The sequence below is a fragment of the Cnephaeus nilssonii genome (assembly GCF_951640355.1).
Source record: "Cnephaeus nilssonii genome assembly, chromosome: 1".
In the NCBI taxonomy this organism is placed as follows: Eukaryota; Metazoa; Chordata; class Mammalia; order Chiroptera; family Vespertilionidae; genus Cnephaeus; species Cnephaeus nilssonii.
The window spans coordinates 107,292,159-107,312,975 of NC_137072.1; the positions used below are offsets into that span (position 1 = coordinate 107,292,159).

Sequence of the window (20,817 nt, forward strand, 5' to 3'; positions counted from 1 at the left end):
CCAGTGAGGATTAACCACAAAAAGAAAAGGAAATAAAATGATGAAACGTGCATGCCACTTTAGTCCTACTGGGAGAGAAATAATCACTATATCTTGGGTTTTCTGAATCACACTTAAAGCAATGGTAACTACTCCCTCTAGACGTGATTCTGTGAGATAATGGGTCTCATACAGTTTCATTTGAGACAGTAACTGACATTTAAAATGAAAGTTTTTAAAGCAAAAATTACCCTACAGAAACAATAACTTAACATGTGGTTATGGTCCCTTAATTTCGTCAGATTTCATTTTACTAAAATAAAATCCATTTCCATCAATGTTGAAAAGAAACCACGCAACTGCAAAGATGCACCTGTTGCACAAAATTATTCCTTTGTGCGATGTTCCAACAGCACATTAAATAATGCATAATCTGAAGAAAAGTTGACCACAGTCATTTTTACAACATAAAATTACACAATTAAACTGAACTTAAACTGAACAAATCCTCTAAGGTGAGAATACATAAAAATACCTCTTACTAAAACAGCAGGGTAATGTACTTTTCTAATGTCAGCTAACGTGGAAACACATTCAGATTTGAAAATTTAACTCAACCAAATATGTATTAAGCAACAAGGTTGTTGCTGGGTTTTGCTGTAAAGATGGGGAATGAATACCTTTCATCACAGTTCACATCCTAGTTGTCTGAGCAAGGTCGGAAGTATTTGGATAAATGCCAGAAACTAGTAGGAACAGAATTAAGACTTGAGACCAATTTCAAGTTGAAGGTAAAAGAAAGAAAGAAAAAAAAGATTAATAGTAACTCCACCACATCTATATGCCCGAGAAATGTGTGCTGCCTCTCAATGAAGTTAGGCTCATGACAGGGGACCCAGGTTTGGGTGAAGCAAAGGAAATGAACCTAGTTTTGGATACTCCGAAATGATAATCCCAATAGCTATCAGTTTTACTATTTGGCATGCATTGTTCTAAATATTTTACATGTATCAAATCATAAAATCCTTACCACAGTCCCACAAAGACAGAACTCTGATTTGTTATAACCATTTACCAGGTGAGGCCCAGAGAGCTTAAGCCATATGCTCGAGATACACAGGTAATAGACATCAGAGCTGGGACTGGAATTAAGTCATACTGTCTTTAGGGTACCTGCTCCTTTTGACCACTTCAATTTTCAGTTTGAGCAATAGTGACATTCAAATAGTTCAAAAACCCATATGATATTGAATGGTATTCACATACAAGTCTTGCTTCCACCCAACTGTTTCCTGTCTTCCCTAGTTTGTCTATGCAAATACAGCCATAGTCATTTTTACAACATAAAATTACACAATTAAACTGAACTTAAACTGAACAAATTCTCTAAGGTAAGAATACATAAATATACCTCTTATTAAAACAGCAGGTAATGTACTTTTCTAATGTCAGCTAATGTGGAAACACATTCAGATTTGAAAATTTAATTTAACTCAACAAAATATGTATTAAGCAACAGGGTTGTTGCTGGGTTTTGCTATAAAGATGGGGAATTAATACCTTTCATCACAAATAAAATGCAAAAATTCACCCATGTTTGACATTGTTTCTGCCTTACTTTTTTTTATCCCCTTTGAACTGAGCAATATACCTTGGAAATCTTCCAATGTAATACGTAGAGAACCTCCTCATTCCCTCCCTCCCTTCCTTCTTTTTCTTTTTTAACAGTGCATTCCATTTTGTGGATGTACTGTACATAGTTTACTTAGATAGAAACTAGGTTGCTTCCTAACCTTTGTTTTTATAGCCAATGCCACAGCAAATTACCCAGCACACACGTTATTTCTATGTCTTCAGCTATATTTATAGGAACAATTTCCAGAAGTGGGATTTTATAGGTTGGAGCGTAAATGTACTTGTAATTTTGATAGATATTTTCAAAATGCTCTTCATAGAAACTGTAAACAAGCTGTACTTCTAGTGTTAATGTACAAGAACTGGGGGTACACTTTCAACTCCTCTGCTCCACCCCAGAAAGAGCTACCAGAAAAAATTTTCTGTATTGCTACAAGGTTGATGAGAATGAAGACAATGAAAATGGGGAGTGAGGACAGAGCTGAGTTTACAATTCAATATTCTGAAAAATCTTATGGGAAAGATGTTACATTATTTACAGAAGTGGATTCTGAGGTACAGAAAATTATGTACCTTGACAGAGTTTATATCCTAGTAATTGGCCAATTCTAGATCTGAACACACATCTTAGGCACTATGATTCTTACCTGTCAAATACTAGGGTGTTAAAATAATTTAATTGTCCCCTGTGGTCTCTATTATACAAAAACAAATTTCTATTAAAAATTGGGAAATTGATATATGCATATTATATCTATATACAGTATATAAAAGGCTAATATGCAAAGTGTCCCCTTGGGAGTTTGACCGGGAGTTCAATCGCTTGCTATGACATGCACTGACCACCAGGGGGTGGTGTGGAATGAAGGAAGGCCCCGGCCAGCAGCCAGCAGCTGAGGAAGGTAGGCCCCAGCCGGCAGCCAGAAGGAAGGCCCCGGCCAGCAGCCAGAAGGCCCTGATCGGCCCTGATCACCGGCCAGGCCTAGGGACCCTACCCGTGCATGAATTTCATGCACAGGGCCTCTGTTTTACATACATAATAATACATATTAGTCAATTAATCAGTCAGACTATCATCTCTCTATTTGAATTTAAGGTAATTGTTGCTTCTTTTCTTTTCCTTAAAAAATGTAATAACTTTTCTTGATTGTTGTGCCATAAACTAAAGAGCAAGTATTAGTAAAAACAATGCTTTTCCTAGACTTCTGATTCATATTGTAAAATTAGTCACATGGTATTAATGGTATTCATAAATGCTACAGGGTGTACTCTATTATATGTTAGGTGAAAATGGAAATGAACATAAACTCAAAATAAGCTCTTTATAGTAATTCCTCATTTGGATATAACTTATCCTAGTTTCTACAACTTATCTAGAAATACTTTAAATATATATATTTTTGTGAGAACTAGCTTTAACAAGCTAACCTCAAGAGCCTTTATTATGGTTTCTGAAAGTATTCTACTGTTTCACGGCATAGAATAAAACAAAAACATCAAGCCCAAAAATGAACCACAAAATCAATATTCTGTAGTATTTTTATGGGCTGAATCAAATTGAGGCTATATGATTTAAGGCCTATCAATATCTTCAATGTTGGCACTAATTCATTACCATTTGGAGATGAAGAAACGATCTCATTTCACTTGGAAACCAATAATTATGTGTTTGTTTCCATGATGTAAATATTCCCAAATGGGTTAGCTCACCACCAAAAGGATTCCATTCATGGCTACAATTGGCATTGACTTTCCTGGAACTGTTATGGAGGATCAAATAGGATACGAAGGCTTTTGAATAATACAAACAACACACAGGTCAGTATCTCCACTTAGTCCCAATCAATGCCCACAGATTGGTTGTCAAGCTTGTTTGGTCTATAGATGCACTGTGTTCACCACAAAGGGTATCTATACATATAAAGAGGTAATATGCTTATTTGTCCATTACTGTGTCCCAGTCACAACCAGTCTGTGGGCGGGGGTGGTGGCGGTGGCGGGGACTTCTGCCCCCAGCACTAATGTCACGCTGCCTGCCTGCATCCCTGGCTAGGGATGTGACACTGCTTGCGTGTGTCCCTGTTCAATGCTGATGTGATGCTGCGGGGGTGGGGCTGGTCTTAACGGAGGACCTCAGGCCACACCCCTCACCCCAGCGCTGGGCCGGGAACCTCAGGCCGTGCCCTCCTCCCTGGCACCGGGCTGGGAGACCTCAAGCTGTGCCCCCTGCCCCGGCACCATGCTGGGAGACCTCAGGCCGCACCCCCGCCCTGGCACTGGGCCGGGGGACCTGAGGCTGGGCTCCCCCACCCGGCACCAGGATGGACTCCTGAGGCTGTGCCCTCACCTGGAGAGGCTTGACGAGGGTGGGGCTGGCCAGGTCTGGGTCTCACCCAATGGGGGTGTGGCCGGCTGGGTCTGCGTCTCCTGAGTTTTCGAAGTGCATGTGGGTGGTGGGCGGGGACTTGACTCTAGGTCCCGTGGTGCGCCCAGACTGACAGGAGGGAGATTTTATAGACATTTTACTCATTTTCTTTCATCTCTGATACTTCTATTATAGAGGAAGGGCAAATAGCAATATTAAAATATTTCTTCTAATTAATGCCCTTTTAACGTGCATGAATTTCGTGCACCAGGCTGCTAGTCTATATCATAAAAGGCCTGTGGTCGTGACACTGTAACGGCAGAACGACCAAACAACCGGTCACCAGGAGGTGCATGGAGCACCTCTCGCGGGCTGGGACTCGCGCTTTGTGCGGGGAGGCGGGGCTGGCGCAGGGCTGGTGCGGCAAAGGCGGGGCCCATGGCTCGCTTGGCGGAAGTGGGGCCTGCAGCTTGTGCAGGGCGGGTCTGGGATTCCGCTGGCGCAGTGCGTCTGGGTCTTGTGCAATTTTGCATGCTGGGTCTCTAGTTTTAAAATAATCTGAATCAATATTTAAAGGAGGGAAAACTTTATAGTTAAAAAACTTCATATTGCTGCCTTTAGTTGGAAAAGCTGGAGTTGTAGCAAATGTGGCAGATTCAGGGAGAACTGAGGAGTGTAGCCTAGTCCTGTTTGGACAAAGATTTGCTTTTGGTTCACCCCAGTCACAACCACTCCTATTGTATTGCCAACATCAAGGCTGTTTGTACAAAGGAATAGGTCTCTGAAATGTTAGATCTCTTCAAGAGAAACAAAATGATGCCCAGCGGGATGGCTCAGTGATTAAGCATGGCCCTATGAACCCGGTGGTCATGGTTCAATTCCTGGTCAGGGCGTATGTTGGGTTGTGGGCTCGATCCCCAGTAGGACGTGTGCAGAAGGCAACCAATCAATGATTATCTCTCATCATGGATATTTCCAACTCTCTCTCCCTCTCCTTTCCTCTCTGAAATCAATAAACACACACACACACACACACACACACACACACACACACACACACACATATATATATATATATATATATATATATATATATATATATATATGTAACAGAATGAGAATATATTTTTTTCTTTCAACTGGTCTGTTTAGTTCATTTAAATTACCTGCCTAGGGAAACTGACTGCATATGGTGTTATGACCCTGCTCTAAATGTGTGACTACTGTTTTAACACGTGAAGAAATTTACTAGGTAACTTTTCTGCAGGATGATAGAGTTAGTGTTGAGACTAGACAGAGGGGCTCTGAAGGTTAGTCTTATGCCTCATAAATACCTTACCTTTCACATTGCCAATGTATCATCAATATCATTATATTATTTTAAAAAAGACTTCCAAAATGAATGATAAAATTACCTATGACATATTTTATGCAACCATTGGTTTATTACATGAAAGCTCTCTAAGGGCAGGGGTTTTGTTCCTGGAAGTTTAGAACAGGGCCTGACACATAGTAGGTGCTCAATAAACATGTGTTGCATGAATAGTAACTTCATATTTCTCACTGTGCTGAGTTTCTATTGCAGTTGTTTCTCTAGAGCTATGCTCCACAGATCTTCAGGGGCTCTGAGCCCTGGGAGGCTCCAGTGTGACTTACATTACTGGGATTAGTGGGTTCATTGTTTTCTGGCATCTGACTTGGCCACAGGGAAGCACCAGGCAGGAGACTGTTGGGAGGTAGGAGAGTGAGGTAGCATATTTAAAACCCTGGTTCCTTCCCTGGGGGCTCACTTCACTGAAGGTCAGAGCTCCTGCCCTGCTGTCCTCTCCACATTCCTTTTCTGGTCCTGTATTTCCATAGCCTCCTTCAAGCAGATGGGTGGTAGCAGCATACCTCCTTTCTAGCCCCAGGTCAAATACTACCCCTACCAAGCTTTGTCAATACAGGTGTCCTCCACTTTTTAAAAGTCCACTTTACTTCCACTTTGCTTTAAGAAAGATACTACATTAGTACCTGCTTTCCCTAACCAAAAGAAAGGAATCTGGCTGAAGGAATGGGAAGATAAGACACTTAAGCTTTTCTCTTAGAAAGCAAAATAGTGTTTGTTTTTCAGTGAGCCTCTGTAGAGACAGTGAGGCATCATCTGGAGCAGCAACTGTAGTGGGACCCATACCCAGAATCTCAGCATCCAGCCACCCTAGCTTTGATCTGCATGTGAGAACATCTGTGCTCGATCTCTTTGTATTTTGTGCGTCCTTTAGCAGATATGTTCTAAGGCCGTGGTCGGCAAACTCCTTAGTCAACAGAGCCAAATATCAACAGTACAACAATTGAAATTTCTTTTGAGAGCCAAATTTTTTAAACTTAAACTTCTTCTAACGCCACTTCTTCAAAATAGACTCGCCCAGGCCGTGGTATTTTGTGGAAGAGCCACACTCAATGGGGCCAAAGAGCCGCATGTGGCTCGCGAGCCACGGTCTGCCGACCACGGTTCTAAGGTGATGGCTTTTCTGCTTTACTCCATTTCGGTTTACAAAAGGCTTTGTAGGAAGGTTCTACTCTCGGGTAGCGGGGGAGACCTGTAGTCCTGTAATAAGTCTTTCCTGCAATTGTACAACTCATGCCACGCGTAACACACTTATCACAGAGGCTGCCGGAGCCAACCGATCCCTCCCCTCCGCATTACAAAACGACAGAGAAGCAGTGCTTCATGAAACAATAGTTTTCACCTTTCCCAGTAACAGAGATCTTCACCTGTAAATGGCAGAGGCCGGGTGAGAGCCGGTGTCGTAGCTGGCGCGCACGCGTCCCCGGTAGAGCTCTACAGCGATGTGGTCCTTGTCCCCCTTGTACAGGAGGATCCCACTGTCTTCATCGGTAGCAATCTAGGGGGAAGGACACTCCCGTTAGTAGAATGGGTCGTCACCCAAACACATTTCATCAAAAAGAAACAAGACTGCTTAGTGAAGGGTTTTTTCTAAGGTTTACGTTTTCCTTATGGCTATGAGAAAATACGATACTGTACGTTGAAATCATTACTTGAAAGATGACCTAGCCTAAATTACTTCCTTGCAAGTAAATTCCTAAAGAACTTTAAAAATACATTCATAAACATCTTTTTACTCTTTCTGTACATACGGGCAATGCCAAAGCTTAAAGATGCATGTCCCATGAAATATGCAAAAACAAGGAATTTACATACATAATTGACACTTCGGGAAATTAAAGCTGAAAAATATTTTCTACAGCATTAGAGTGCGCAATATCCAAAGTAACTCAAGCTTTCCTCCTTAGCTATCAACTAGATTTTCTCAGTAGAGAATGATAAAATCTAATCAGGATTAAAAATGGTGGTGTTTCTGTTCTGTTGAAAAAGAACAATAACAAGCACCTAAGTAAACACGGCTGCCTGTGCTTGCACTTGCTTTTTTTTTTTTTTAATATATTTTATTGATTTTTTACAGAGAGGAAGGGAGAGGGATAGAGAGTTAGAAACATCGATCAGCTGCCTCCTGCACACCCCCCACTGGGGATGCGCCCGCAACCAAGGTACATGCCCTTGACTGGAATCGAACCCGGGACCCTTCAGTCTGCAGGCCGACACTCTATCCACTGAGCCAAACCGGTTTCAGCTTCACTTGCTTTTCTGGAGCTTTTCACTCACCTGCTCTCTTTGCTTCTGTAATGGGCTGTATTTATGGCATATGTAAAATGCAACTGCACTGAGCAAGATCGATTTTCATATTTCATATAAAGAAGTACATTCTTTATAGTGATGGCATGAAAAGAGGGAAATTTCTCTTTTTATCCTGCCTTTTGGCTTTTAAAGAAGCAGTTCTGTTAAAGTTAGGACCTAAGCCCAAACACCACTGGGCGCTTCTCATAACAGTCAATGTGGCGAATGTTGGCAGCCAGGGAGACAGGCTTTTTCATAAAGAAGGCCTGGCTGCCTCCCGGGGTCCCATTCCCCATGATTTCTAAAGAACACCCCGCCCCTCCACGGGTGCCAAGGTAAACCAAATGCAGAGTGGGACCTATAGGAAACAGGCTAAAACCATTTGAACTCAAAACATATTAAAATATTTTGTTTACTGGATAAAACTAAAATGCAGCCCCAATCTGCCCCCTGTCACCTACATGTATTACCTCTAATCTACTCTCACCTTGTCTACAGGGCTCTCTGAATCACCGACTCAAAGGTAATGGTGACTTGGTGGAAAGACTAGCAATAAATCCGTTAGTTAATTTCATGTCTATTCTCAAAGGTTTCCGGTTGAAAAGTTATAAGACGCTCGCTGGATATTTTGCCGAGTGTAGAGCCCGGACTGCAGTCATAAAGGTAAATGAATAAAAAGCCTTCACCCAAGCACAAAACAGAGATATATATTTTGTTACTGTGTGTGTGTTTTCCTCAAATAATTAATGAATAAAAATACGTGGTTCCCACTCAGCTTAGAAAAACACAAATGTTGGCGAGAAGACTGACGCTTCCCCACAGGGGCGCTGTCTGTCATTGGGTTCTGCGGTCTGTAACTGTCTATGTGACAAATAACATCACTCCCAAACCACCACCTTGTTGATGCTGTAGAGCTGGACTTGGCTTTAGGTGAGATCGGCTCTGGCTGGTGGGGGAAACCTTACCTGAAGTGAGATGTTCGTTTGAGGCCGAACCTTGGCCGAAGGGATTTGAAGATAGGACTCCTTGTTTACAAAATTCACACTAACCAGCTTCTCACACTTCTCCCCCTGGTAGCCGGGCAAACACTGACATATGGGCTCATTTATCCTGATGATGCACTGAGCTCCATTCTGACACTCAAAATTGTCACAGGGGCTGGTTCGAGGGAGGACCATGGGCGGAGAAAATTCACAGAACAAGCCACTAAAGAAAAAAGAGAGAAACATGCTGATTAGGTGTTACCGAATCGCCAATGTGAATGGAATCCCGTGAGCCCCAACTCTCCACACAGATGTGTACTTCTCTTCGCACCTGTAACCGTCGGGGCAGATGCACGTATAGCCATTCACTGCGTCCGTGCAGTGGGCCCCGTTTTTACACTTGTGATCCTGGCAGTCGTCGAAATCCACGTCACAGTGCTCGCCGATGTAGCCTGGGGTGCAGTCACATCTGTTTGAACAAACAGGTAAATGGTTTCAAACCCAACTGAGCCAAAATAAGTCAAACAGCTGCATGTCATCTAGGAAAAGATGGCACCATCTTTAAAAAATGTACTTAGACATGCTCACAGAGCCCCACATTAAAGGAAGCCTAGGACACAGTACCGGTCTGCAAAGTATCCCATGCTTTCTCTCTGGTTACTGTCAGGGGAATGGTGATTTTTACCTCCTGATCAGAGTGAGTATCCATAATCCAAATAAGAATAGAATCAGTGCACAGGGTTCCTTCTCTCTATGTTGTTTGCTTTCCCACTTTCTTCCTCCCTTCGTCCCTCCCTCTCTCTGGCTCTCTCTCTCTCTCCTTCCTTCCTTTCTCTCTTTTCCTTCCACCCCTTTCCCTCTTTCCCCCCATCCTTCCTCCCTTTTGCCCCACTTTATTTGCCTATAGTGTCCACTATTTTCAGCTCTAATTCATTGGAGGAGTTGAGATGATAAAAGCGCTATGTTGTCAAATTTACTAAAATATATTAAGCAATTTCCAAATAAATAACATTTTAAAACTTGACAATAGAGAATAAATATATTAGAATAAAATGCAATTTTATGAAAAAATATGTTAACACTAGATACCCTAATCCATAATAAATCCAGAGAATTATTATGGCAGAATGGGGTTGACCTAATGGAGTGAGACAGGGGAGCTGACACAGAATCCCGGGGCCAGTCTCTTGCACAAGCTTCTCGGTCTGTTCCTGCTGGTGGGGGACGGGAGGGTCTCAGCTGCTCTGATGGTGAAGGACCAGGGATAACATACAGCTGATGTTCTTCGAGCACTTCCTCTGTGCCAGACCCTGCCCTAACCACTTGGCTGATGTGGATTCACTGAATGCTCTCCACAGCCCCGTGACATTGGTACTATGGGAGGGAACTAAAGGACACAATCAGAAACCGAACCCAAGCAATCTGACAAGAGCCTGGGTTCCTAACCACTGCACTAGGCTGTTTGATAATTAATCCTGTAGGGCTGTCTGTAAAACCTGTCCCTCTCCAGTGCTGACCACTGGAATCTCTACTATGACAGCAGGTCCCAGGACTTGAGTTGCCTGAGGGAAAGCAGCGTGGCCAGTGCAGGGGTTCTGAACTATGCTTTGTGGAACTATAGGGGACCATGGTCCCCTACAGATATGGCCATGGCAGGGGTACAGTGTTTCTGGTAGCTTCCCTCTACCCTCCATATGCCTCCCAACACTCTCTTGTTGCAATTTATTAGTTTTACACACTGGGCTTCCATGAGCATTTCTGTTTTGGGTTTAAGAAAGGGTTCTCTGGCCCTGGCCAGTGTGGCTCAGGTGGTTGGGCATCATCTCATGCACCAAAGGGTTGTTGGTTCAATTTCCTATGAGGGCACATTCCCTGGTTGCGGGTTCAATCCCCAGTCAGGGTGCATGTAGGAGGCCAGTCTCTTTTACAGCTTCTCGGCCTGTTCCTGCTATCGATGTTTCTATCGATGTTTCTTTTTCACTTCAATGTTTCTCTCTCTCCCCCTCTTCCTTCCTCTCTCTCTAAAATCCTCTATAATAATAAAAGCATAATATGCAAATCGACCGAACAACTGAACAGTAGAACCACCCTCTGGATGACCATGCTATGACACGTACTGGCACCAGGCCAGCCAAGACAGGTACAATGCGATTGGTCGGGGGAACTCCATGATCGATTGCCCAGCAGAGAAAGGCCCAGGCCACCTGGCCGGCGGCCACAGAGGGAGTCCAGGCCACCAGCCAGCGACGCTGTGGCGGGTGTGTGGGGTCAGCCAGTGATCGCTCTGCAGAGGGAGGCCCAGACCAGCCAAGTGATCACACCCCATGCCTGTCAGCCATAGAGGGAGGTGACTGGTGGCAGGGGAGGGGAAGGCAGTGCCGCACAGATAGCAAGCAGTGGCAGCAGCAGTGGTGGGGCCAGCTGCCGGCAGCTGGGGGAAGGAAAGCCCCAATAGACCCTGATCGCCGGCCAGGAATCGAGAGTCTATGTCAGTGGTCGGCAAACTCATTAGTCAAACTCATTAGGATCCTACCCGAGGGGTTCCAGATTGCGAGAGGGCGCAGGCCGGGCTGAGGGAACCCCCCCCCCCGCCCCGTGCATGAATTTCATGCACCGGGCCTCTAGTATATAATAAAAGGCTAATATGCAAATCGACCGAACAGCGGAACGACCAGTCGCTATGATGTGCACTGACCACCAGGGGGCAGGCACTCAATGCAGGAGCTGCCCCCTTTTGGTCAGTGCACCTCCACAGGGGGAGCACCACTCAGCCAGAAGCCCTGAGCTCCATAGGGAGTGGGCCTAAGCCATCAGTCGGACATCCTCTGAGGGCTCCCGGACTGCGAGAGGGCACAGGCCGGGCTGAGGGTCCCTCTCCCCGGACTGCACAAATTTCATGCACCAGGTCTCTAGTCAATAAATAAGAAGAAAAGGTTTGCTGACTTTAAAAAAAACACAAATAAACCAGGAAACTATGCTTTTCAGAATTTGGACTTGGCTGTTAGAACTGGGTTTATATCTTGGCTTTATTCTTAAGTGTATGTCATCTTCACTAAGTTACCTAATCTAAATGTTCATTTCCTCATCCGTAACATATATAGAATAAAAACATTTTCATCTCATAGGTTTGTTAAAAGATTTAATAAAACTACTATCTATAAAATAATTAGCATAGTGTTTGATATATAATGCATGATCCATAAATGGTAGTTATATTTTTAAATAATTCCATTAAGTCTTTATAATTCCATAAAGCCTTTATGGTTAGGCTGTAGCAATTACCCACTTTTCTATTTTAAAGCCATTAGGGTTTAAGTGAATGAGGATAATTAAAAACACCCAAGTGAATGTGTACATTCCTGAATGCCAGGGGTTTTGTCTGCAAACGCAACACTGGGATTTAAGAGCTACTGGATAACCGATGAATTAAAATAAATGGGCTCGCACACAGACTTTCAGCTCCGCCTGTGTGAAGTAAGACATAAAACGAGCTCACTGCATAAGCATGCTTGCCCTAGAGCCAGTGGTTTCAGTGCTAAATCATAACAATGCAGAGTAAACAAGTCTGAAGTGGCATGGACCCTAAGTGGCCGTAGACACTCTGAAATAGATGGACAAGCACCGAGAGAAGAGCCTCCATCCATGTTAATGTGAGCAGAGCTAAAGGGCCGGGCGTTGAAAGAAAGAAGTGCTCTGAAACACACTGAATTATTTATCTGAGAAAAGAAATCAAAGTAAAAGATAAGAGAGCCATACATTCAGCATAGTGGCTAAGAGCTATTTTATATTCTCTTCTCTACAAATGCCATTTCTCAAGCCCCTTAGAACTTGGAGTCACATTATAACAAACATTTTTTTTTTGTCTTTCTTTTGCTCCTCAGATCTACCTTTAAAACAGGGAGAAAATATTTAATTAGGAATTCCTTAAAGTTGTATTATCAATAAAACCTCTCTTATTCCCTAAACTCCATTATCTGGTCAGGAGTGAGGGAGAAAGCAAAGACTATAAAATATACTGTTTGGAAGCCCAAAAGCTGACTAAGTAAGATGCATGCTTGAAAATACTGCTTATGGCATATCGTGGTCTAAAAATATCTCAAAGCAATTTAGGAGATTTATGAGGTATATAATGAAGCAAGAGAAGTAAAACCAGCTCTCTCAGCTTAGTAATAAGAAAATGAAGTAACAGTACAAGTTGTTCAAACAACATTTGTCAGTAGAGATTTTTCTTTAGCAGCATTCAAATAGTTTTGGTTTTTAAGTCAATTTTCTTTTTGCACCTCCCTTTCCCACAATGTGCAGTTTTTTATAATATGGGAGTAATGGCACATACTATGACTTCACCTACTTTCTGCTAAGCTACATCCAGCTGTAAAACAAGCTCACAAATGACTGTGAAAACCACAGGTTCCCAAATCAGCGAACCCATAATCCAATAAGATCCACTTTTAAGGGTGTGCACCTCGAGGGGCCTGTATGGCTCAATGGTTGAGTGTTGACCCATGAACCAAAAGGTCACTGGTTCAATTCCCAGTTATGGTATATGCTGGGGTTGCCGGCTTGATCCCAAGTAGAGGGTGTGTAGCAGGCATCTGATTAATGATTCTCCCTCATCATTGATATTTCTCTCTCTCTCTCTCTCCCTTCCTCTGTCTGAAATCAATAAAAACAGCTAAAAAAAAAAAAGAGTGTGCAACCTCAAAAATTAAAAACAGAACTACCTTATGACCCAGCAATCCCACTTCTGGGTATTTATCCAAAGAAATCCAAAACACTAATTCAAAAAGACATGCACGCGCATAGTCATTGCAATGTTACTTACAATAGTCAAGACATAGAAGCAACCTAAGTGCCCACTGATTGATGAGTGGAAAAAGAAGATGTGGCACATGTATACAACAGAATAGTACATGGTCATGAAAAGAATGAAATCTTGCCATTTTGACAAGAATGGACAATGAACAAACAAAACAGAAAGAGACTCATAGAAACAGAGAACAAACTGATGGTTGCCAGAGGGGAACAGGGCTGGAGCACTGGATGAGAAAGTTGAAGGGATTAGGAAGTACAAATTGGTAGTTACAATGTAGTCAAGGGACTATAAAGTATAGCATAGGAGGCATAGACAATAATATTGTAATCCATAATAATAAAAGCGTAATATGCTAATTAGACTGGACGTCCTTCTGGATGACCTTCCAGACGAAGCTGGGGCTGTGAGGGAAGCCTGGGTTCTGGGTGCTGGAGGGAAGCTGGTACTGGCAGCCGGGGAAAGGAAGGCCTACTCTTGCACTAATTTCGTGCATCGGGCCTCTAGTAATTATATTTGATGCCCGGTGGGCACTAGCCTTATTAGGGAAGCACTTTGCAAATTATATAAATGTCTAACCACTATGCTGTACACCTGACACTAATATAAAATAATATTGAACATCAACTGTAACTGAAAAAAAGAGTGTGCAATCTAATTGGTGATAATAGAAGATTGAATTAAAGATTCCTCTTTTTGAAGATGAACTTTCTCATTTTGTAATGATTTCCATTAGTCTTACTAATATTTTATCTTATAATTACAATGTACAAAGTCTTATGAAACGTATTTAGCAGATAAACTGTTGTGGAAATCCACCTTCTTTGCTGATGAATTTACCTGAGAAATGATAATATTTGTTATGAACTTGCCAAGTTCAACTGTGGGCAGATCAAAGATGTTGGGAGTGTAACTAATTTAGGTACAGTATATAGACAAACAAAAATGCAATGCAGAACTTTGTATAAAATAAAGATTTCAATAACTATTTTGTTTTTTGCATGGGATTATAAACTAAAATTTGAAAAGTAGCATCAATGATATTTTTTCTTTTTCAGTAAGTCATCAAATGGAATAGGCAGGTATTACAACTACATCTGTATATTCTAAAATGATAAATTTTAAACCAAGTTACATCAAATAATTAAATAAAACTTGAGAATAGTTTTTTTTTTTCCAGATTGATCTTTAGAGGCAGTGACGGGTTCTTAGTAATACTGACCCTTACCTCCCATCCTACAGACTATGTCTGATGATCCGTTGACAAATTTCAATATGTTAGAGTCCCAGCTTGAATCCCATCTCCTCTCACAAAACTGTTCCCAACCTGAGTCACTTTTAATTCTCTGAATCCCATGGCAATGAAGCCTGAGTAATTTCATCAAGAAGACAAAGTATGTGAAAGTGAGTAGCTATAAAACAGTATAAGAATGTAAGATGGTACTATTGCCACGTGCCCTGACCCATGGCAGGTGCTCAATAAATATTGTGAATAGGGACAAATGATGTTATTTGCTAGTTGTCTGATGTAAGCACAGCTCAACTCCTGAACCCGGGTGGGTCATCCCTGAGAGTCCGGCTTACCTTCCATAATAAATCAACTGCAATGTTAAGAAACTACAAAACTCCTTAGAGGTCACCTGTGTTAGAAGAATTACCCAGCTGGGAAGTATACACTAAGTGGCCAGATTATTATGATCTCTGAACGCATAATAATCTGGCCACTCAGTGTATATCCTATATAATAAAAGGCTAATATGCAAATTGTCCCCTCGACCAGGAGTTTGACCAGCAGGCAGGCCGGCCAACCAACCGCCCATGTCCCCTCCCCCTGGCCAGGCTGGCCAGACCCCACCCATGCACGAATTCATGCACCGGGCCTCTAATATATACACTGAGTGGCCAGATTATTATGCATTCAGAGATCATAATAATCTGGCCACTCAGTGTATATCTGAGCTCCAGGTCTGCTAATGAATAACCTCAAGATACCTGGACAGCCACTGACCGCTCTGGGCCTGGTTTCCTCATGCTTAAAAGGAAGCATTTGGGCACGACGGTCTCTAAACTACTATGGTCTCTAAGGAGAGAAGTTGCTGTTGATAGACCCTTAAGATATTTCAGGATTGTGGCAAAGGTACAATTTAATTTGATACCAAATCTATTTCAGGAAGATTGCTGCGGAGAACATAAAAATGATTTTGAAGTTCTGAGTTCATGGGAGGGAGCTCTCTACTCAAAGTGGCTGTATGCTTTACCATCCCCCACAAGACATAGGTAAGGTGAAGGGGGTCCTATCAAAGACTATGCTGAGACAACAGGCATAAACTGGGACTGTCCCGGGACAACCTGGGACATAGGGTCCGTCTCTCTTCCTCACCTTGGAGAGTTAAAACATTGCTGCAGATCAAAATATTTTCAGTTACATCAAATTAAACATTCAAATAATAAAGCACCTACCAGATATTCCAAATTGATTCAGCCTTTGAATACATTTTTGTAAATATAGTCAAAGGCTATTTTACTTCATGCACACCTTCCTAGGAAGAGTCATGGATAAAAAGGAAACTCTTTTATTTTATTTTTCAGTGGACTAAAGCAAAGTCCATGCTGTTTATGAACATGTATACAAATGTTTGGACCCCAGAGAGTATGTCCCTTTAATCCTGAGCAAAGGTGTGAAGCCAGATCCTGAGGGCAGGTGGAGAAGAGCAGCTCCCAGCAGAGGGGGCCCCCAGGGGAGCACCGAGGCAGCCCCTGACTTACTTGACTCCCTTTGGCGTCAGGATGCACTTGGAGTCATGCTGGCAGGGGTTCAGGTCCTGGGCACAGAAGTCCAGCTTCTCCTCACACAACTCGCCTGTTAACATGGCAAACAGCGTTAGTTCAGAGAGGGAGGTTGGCAGTCTTCCGGCAGCAGGCTGTGCCATGGGCCTTACAGTGTGGCCCAGCTTGTGATTGGGGGGGAAAATCACAAGACAGAAGCAGAGGATCCAAAATGCTAGTTCTGCTGGTACGCAGTTTTAAGATTTGGGACAACACAAGTATAGCGATCTGTGACGAATATACTGTTGGGTTTAGACAAAGGAAACCTGATTGCTTTTCATGTCTGTTATTATATTAATTTTACTCTGGAATTTTTATGGAGGTATAGCATCTACCCAAAGGATAAATGAATAGCTAATAAATATTCACAGGCTGAGCCCACTCATGTCACCACATCCGCATCCAGGAACAACCCCATCGACCAGCATCCCAGAGGTCTGGGGTAAATAACTGCTATCCTGACAGTTAGTACCACAGAACAGTCTTGCCTGTTTTTGAGCTTGACGCAGGTAGAATCATTCTGTATTTACCCTTTTATGTCTGGCTTAGTCTATTTAACGTCTGAAAAAATAATCCTCGGATCTTCATAGTCTCCAAGGTCTAATAAGTCTAGAATAAAGTATTTTCCCCACTTATGACTTATTGCAATAGCTCCAGAGAATACTTCTAAGCTACATCCACCAAGATAGACAGGAAAAAGCAAAAGGAAAATCAATCTAACTAGAGAACATAGACTTTTTTCTGGGTATCAGCCAGCTCGTAAGGGATAGTTTTTGTCAATAAAAGTGAGTGAAGAGCATAACCATGCGGAGTCTAGACGTACTGTGTTAATTGCATGTCTGACTCTTTCTTAGAAACTTTCTTCAGACACAAATAACATGGTTCTATTTCATTTTCAGATATATTAGGTCAAATATGATTTTCAGCGAGAAGACTTTCCCAATCATTGTATGAGAGATTAAGACTTTCCCAATCATTGTATGAGACTGGAAAAATATAAAAGTTCTTCTTTTCTATCTTACTTCTGAATTAATTTTTAATTATGTTAGTGACACATCTATAGGCTGCTGTTCATTTCCAAGAAACTATTAGAACTTTGATTTGTTCAACATGTGTGGATTTAAATAGCAATGGTTTAAAAATAAGGAGTTTGCAGCACATCCCTTGTTAGAAGACTATCCTTTTAGTAACACTTTGCTGAGGGGTAGAAGTAGTTGCCAAACAACTAAATGTGGCATATTATTCACACTGCAAGCAACTTTTTCTATGATGCGAGTATATAAACGTGCTCATCTAAGTGTTACATCAACTTGATCTATGATAAGGTAGTTATTTTTTCTCTGTCTTTTAAGGTGAACTCATTGCACTGAAAGTTTCATATATTTCTGTGTCTCTAAATCTGTACAAAAATGAAACGTTTTCTCAACTATATATGATGAGCTATTTTTAAACAGGGTTTATTTAAAACATTTTACTTTCTGTTAGTGTAAGAAAGGGGTACATGCTTTACTTTTTATTCACTTTGATCTGATCCTATTCAACCCAACCCAACCCAATCCAATTAAACCAATCTAAACTGTTGTTCAAAAGGATTTACTATATGATGCTCTGTGCTAGATGCTGGGGCTACAGGATGGAGGTGATGGGCGGCGCTGCCCTCTATTACCTCCCAATCTACCACCAGGGGAAGTCTGAGCTGGAGATAGAACATAGATAAAAAACTTCAGCTCTAAGGGATGAAAATAGGAGTTGACCCTTTATTCTCCACCAGATATTTCTTCATAAACTTGTGGTGGGCAAAAGGTCAGAAAGGAAATGATTCTAAGCAATTATTGGCTAAACGGATTGCCAAGTGTGTAATCAACCACAGCTTTAAGACTAAGTGTGCCAACTTGAATGTGAAAAGCTACATCAATGTCAAATATTCCTTACCTTATAAGGAATCTATGCTATAAGAACAACATAGCAGCGATAGTAATCATTGCTAAAGCTGTGTATGGTAGTTCTTTGTGGCCATTACATAGCTACACACTGGACTCTCTGGTAAGATTGATTACTTCAAAAAGGATTTGTCTCCTTTTACATATCACCAAATATTGTAATATTAACAAATGTTACAAAAGCATTTTCTGCCCCCCATTACTGCCTAATTCACTACTCAAGCCCAATCTTCCATTCCTATACTCTTGGCACCTGTGTCTATTCACTGGTTTATGAATTTATCTCAAATCTGTGCCCAAGTTGATGGTGTTTCATTTTGCTTTAGTAACTTTAATAAGTTCTGTTTTCAATTTTTACATCCATTCTGTGTCCCCTTCTTTATTAAAATTCCCTAAATATTAACCATTTGTTACTTATGTACAATTTTTATATGTGATGTCTGCTTCTGCCTATCTAATGGCACATAGTGTATGGACTGTTGTTGACTTAACAAGTATATAGTGCTTACTACTATGTGTCAGAGAGTTCTAAAGGCTGTGCAAATATGCCGTCTTAACTAAATGTTCATGAGAATCATACAAGGTAAGGTTGTAGGATTGTACTGTTTGAGGTGCACTGCATATTATTGGTGCTTATTTCATTCCCTTTCTTTGAAAGTTCATTGAGAGCAGTATGCTTGGCATGCATAGCTTGATATATTTTTAGAGTATGGTTTGGAGACATACTAAAATAATAGTTATTGAAAGAAAGATTCATGCTCTTCAAGGAAAGAACTCTATCTTGCTGACCTATATTCAACTTGGATTTCAATTTAACCTTTAGGCATTTTTTTCTGGTTCATTTTATTGAATAGTCTCATGAATAATAACTAGCTTATGCCCTCTTCTTTAAACATTATTTTAGATTTTCCCTGGCCAAATGTTAAATATTTTCATTGGGCTATTTAATTTGTTGTAATTGCATTGGATTATGCTGTATTCGGGGGAAGGCAGCCTTTAAAGTTTAAATAGTGTTGCATAGTGGTGAGACCTAGGAGCTCAATATAAGATGGGAAATGTAGCAAGCCCCATACACAAATGTAGGACTTGATATCTACTTCTCAATCAGTAAAGAAAAACTGGACATTTGAAAATACCACTGGTTTTCCAGGAATAATGGAAATAAAATGCACTAACAGTCGTATACTCATATGTTTTTAGCCACTATTGAAAAACTTCTCAAAACCTCAGAGTATTGAGAGGAAATTATGCTCTTCTTCTTCCTCTTTTCTCCTTTTTCTTTTCTCCTCTTCCTCCTCCTCCTCCTCCTGCACCTCCTCCTCTCCCTTCTGCATCATCTTCTTCTTCATCTTCTTCTCCTTCCCCTTCCCCTCTTCCTCCATCATCATCATCATCATCATCATCATCATCATCATCATCATCACCAGTATGTGCTTGGTCAAAGCAAGATGTGAGTTAGTGGAAAATCAGGAGAAAAAAAAAGGAACTTGACTTTGCTTTTTTAATGGCCCAGGGCCTGCCTGAGATAATATCATCAGTGGCTGCCCCCCTTTCTGAGATGATAAAGTGTGAGGTGACAAAAAGGAAAAGTGGAAATGTTCTTTATACACTACACATAGCTAATGTTATAATCTGTTAATTCTATAAGCAGGTCTTTATATATTTAACACGACATCAGGAAAGGTAAGTCAGCCCATTGGAGTGGATAAGGTCAACGTGGTTGAATACACATTAAATTTCGGTGCCCATGAACTCCTCAAAAGATAGGGGTCCAAACAGACCTTGACTGCATAATTTGACACCAACTCAGGAAATCCTATTTATTTGCTCTCAGCCCTGGATCCTTAAACGTACCCAATGACAAAGCAATATTGTGGAATACCGTGGTTGCCTGGCATTTGTGATCTCACTTTTGATCAGACAAGGAAATTCATCTTCCTCATGCTCCTAGTTTTTAGCTCTTTTGTTGATGGAAAGTTAAAAAACTGTGTGTGTGTGTATGAGTTGTCTGTGTTTTCAAGAAATAGAGAGTGGTCAACTAGAGAGCCTTTTGCTACCTCTTCAGAATATGAGAGTTAGTGAATGATTGGTTCTAACTTGTAAAAAAAAAAAACAACAAAAAACAAAAAATCATGTGTCTTAAATAGAGGTGACTTTCTTTATAAAAAATAATATCTGATTGTGTCTGTCAGGTAAATATGGCAGGCAGGGGGACTGAAAATGCCTGAGTTCTAGAGTTACACTAATGTGAGCTGTGATGGAACAGGGGAAGAGTGATGCTCACTTTCCTAAAAGGCCGTGATTCCTCAAAGCCCACTCGAGAAAGAGATACAATTCATTATTTACTGAACACCTGTACACGTGGATTTCATGAAGAATTTTATATACTGGTAATGTGACCATACATCCTGGCTTGCTCAGGACAAGTCCTGGTTTACACCTGTTGACCCAAGGTAATTATCAATAGTGCCCCCATGCACTCACACAGATGCCCTGACTCAGATGAGAAATGTTATGGCCATATGAGCAGTAGAAGCTGAATCATCAGAGTTAATGTTCTGTTTGGAGTGACGAGTGAACGAGCATAAAGGGAGAAATCATAG

General features: G+C 41.4%; 1 protein-coding gene across 2 annotated transcripts in view; it reads right to left on the reverse strand.

The window, feature by feature from the left end:
* SLIT2 (slit guidance ligand 2) overlaps positions 1–20,817 on the reverse strand; it is a 343,459-nt gene that overhangs the window by 18,162 nt on the left and 304,480 nt on the right. For both annotated transcript variants that reach the window (XM_079795128.1, XM_079795127.1), the window contains 4 exons: positions 16,215–16,308; positions 8,970–9,107; positions 8,621–8,861; positions 6,734–6,864 (listed from right to left, as the gene is read on the reverse strand). In XM_079795128.1, the coding sequence (XP_079651254.1) occupies positions 6,734–6,864; positions 8,621–8,861; positions 8,970–9,107; positions 16,215–16,308 (604 nt within the window). The remainder of the gene's footprint in view (positions 1–6,733; positions 6,865–8,620; positions 8,862–8,969; positions 9,108–16,214; positions 16,309–20,817) is intronic.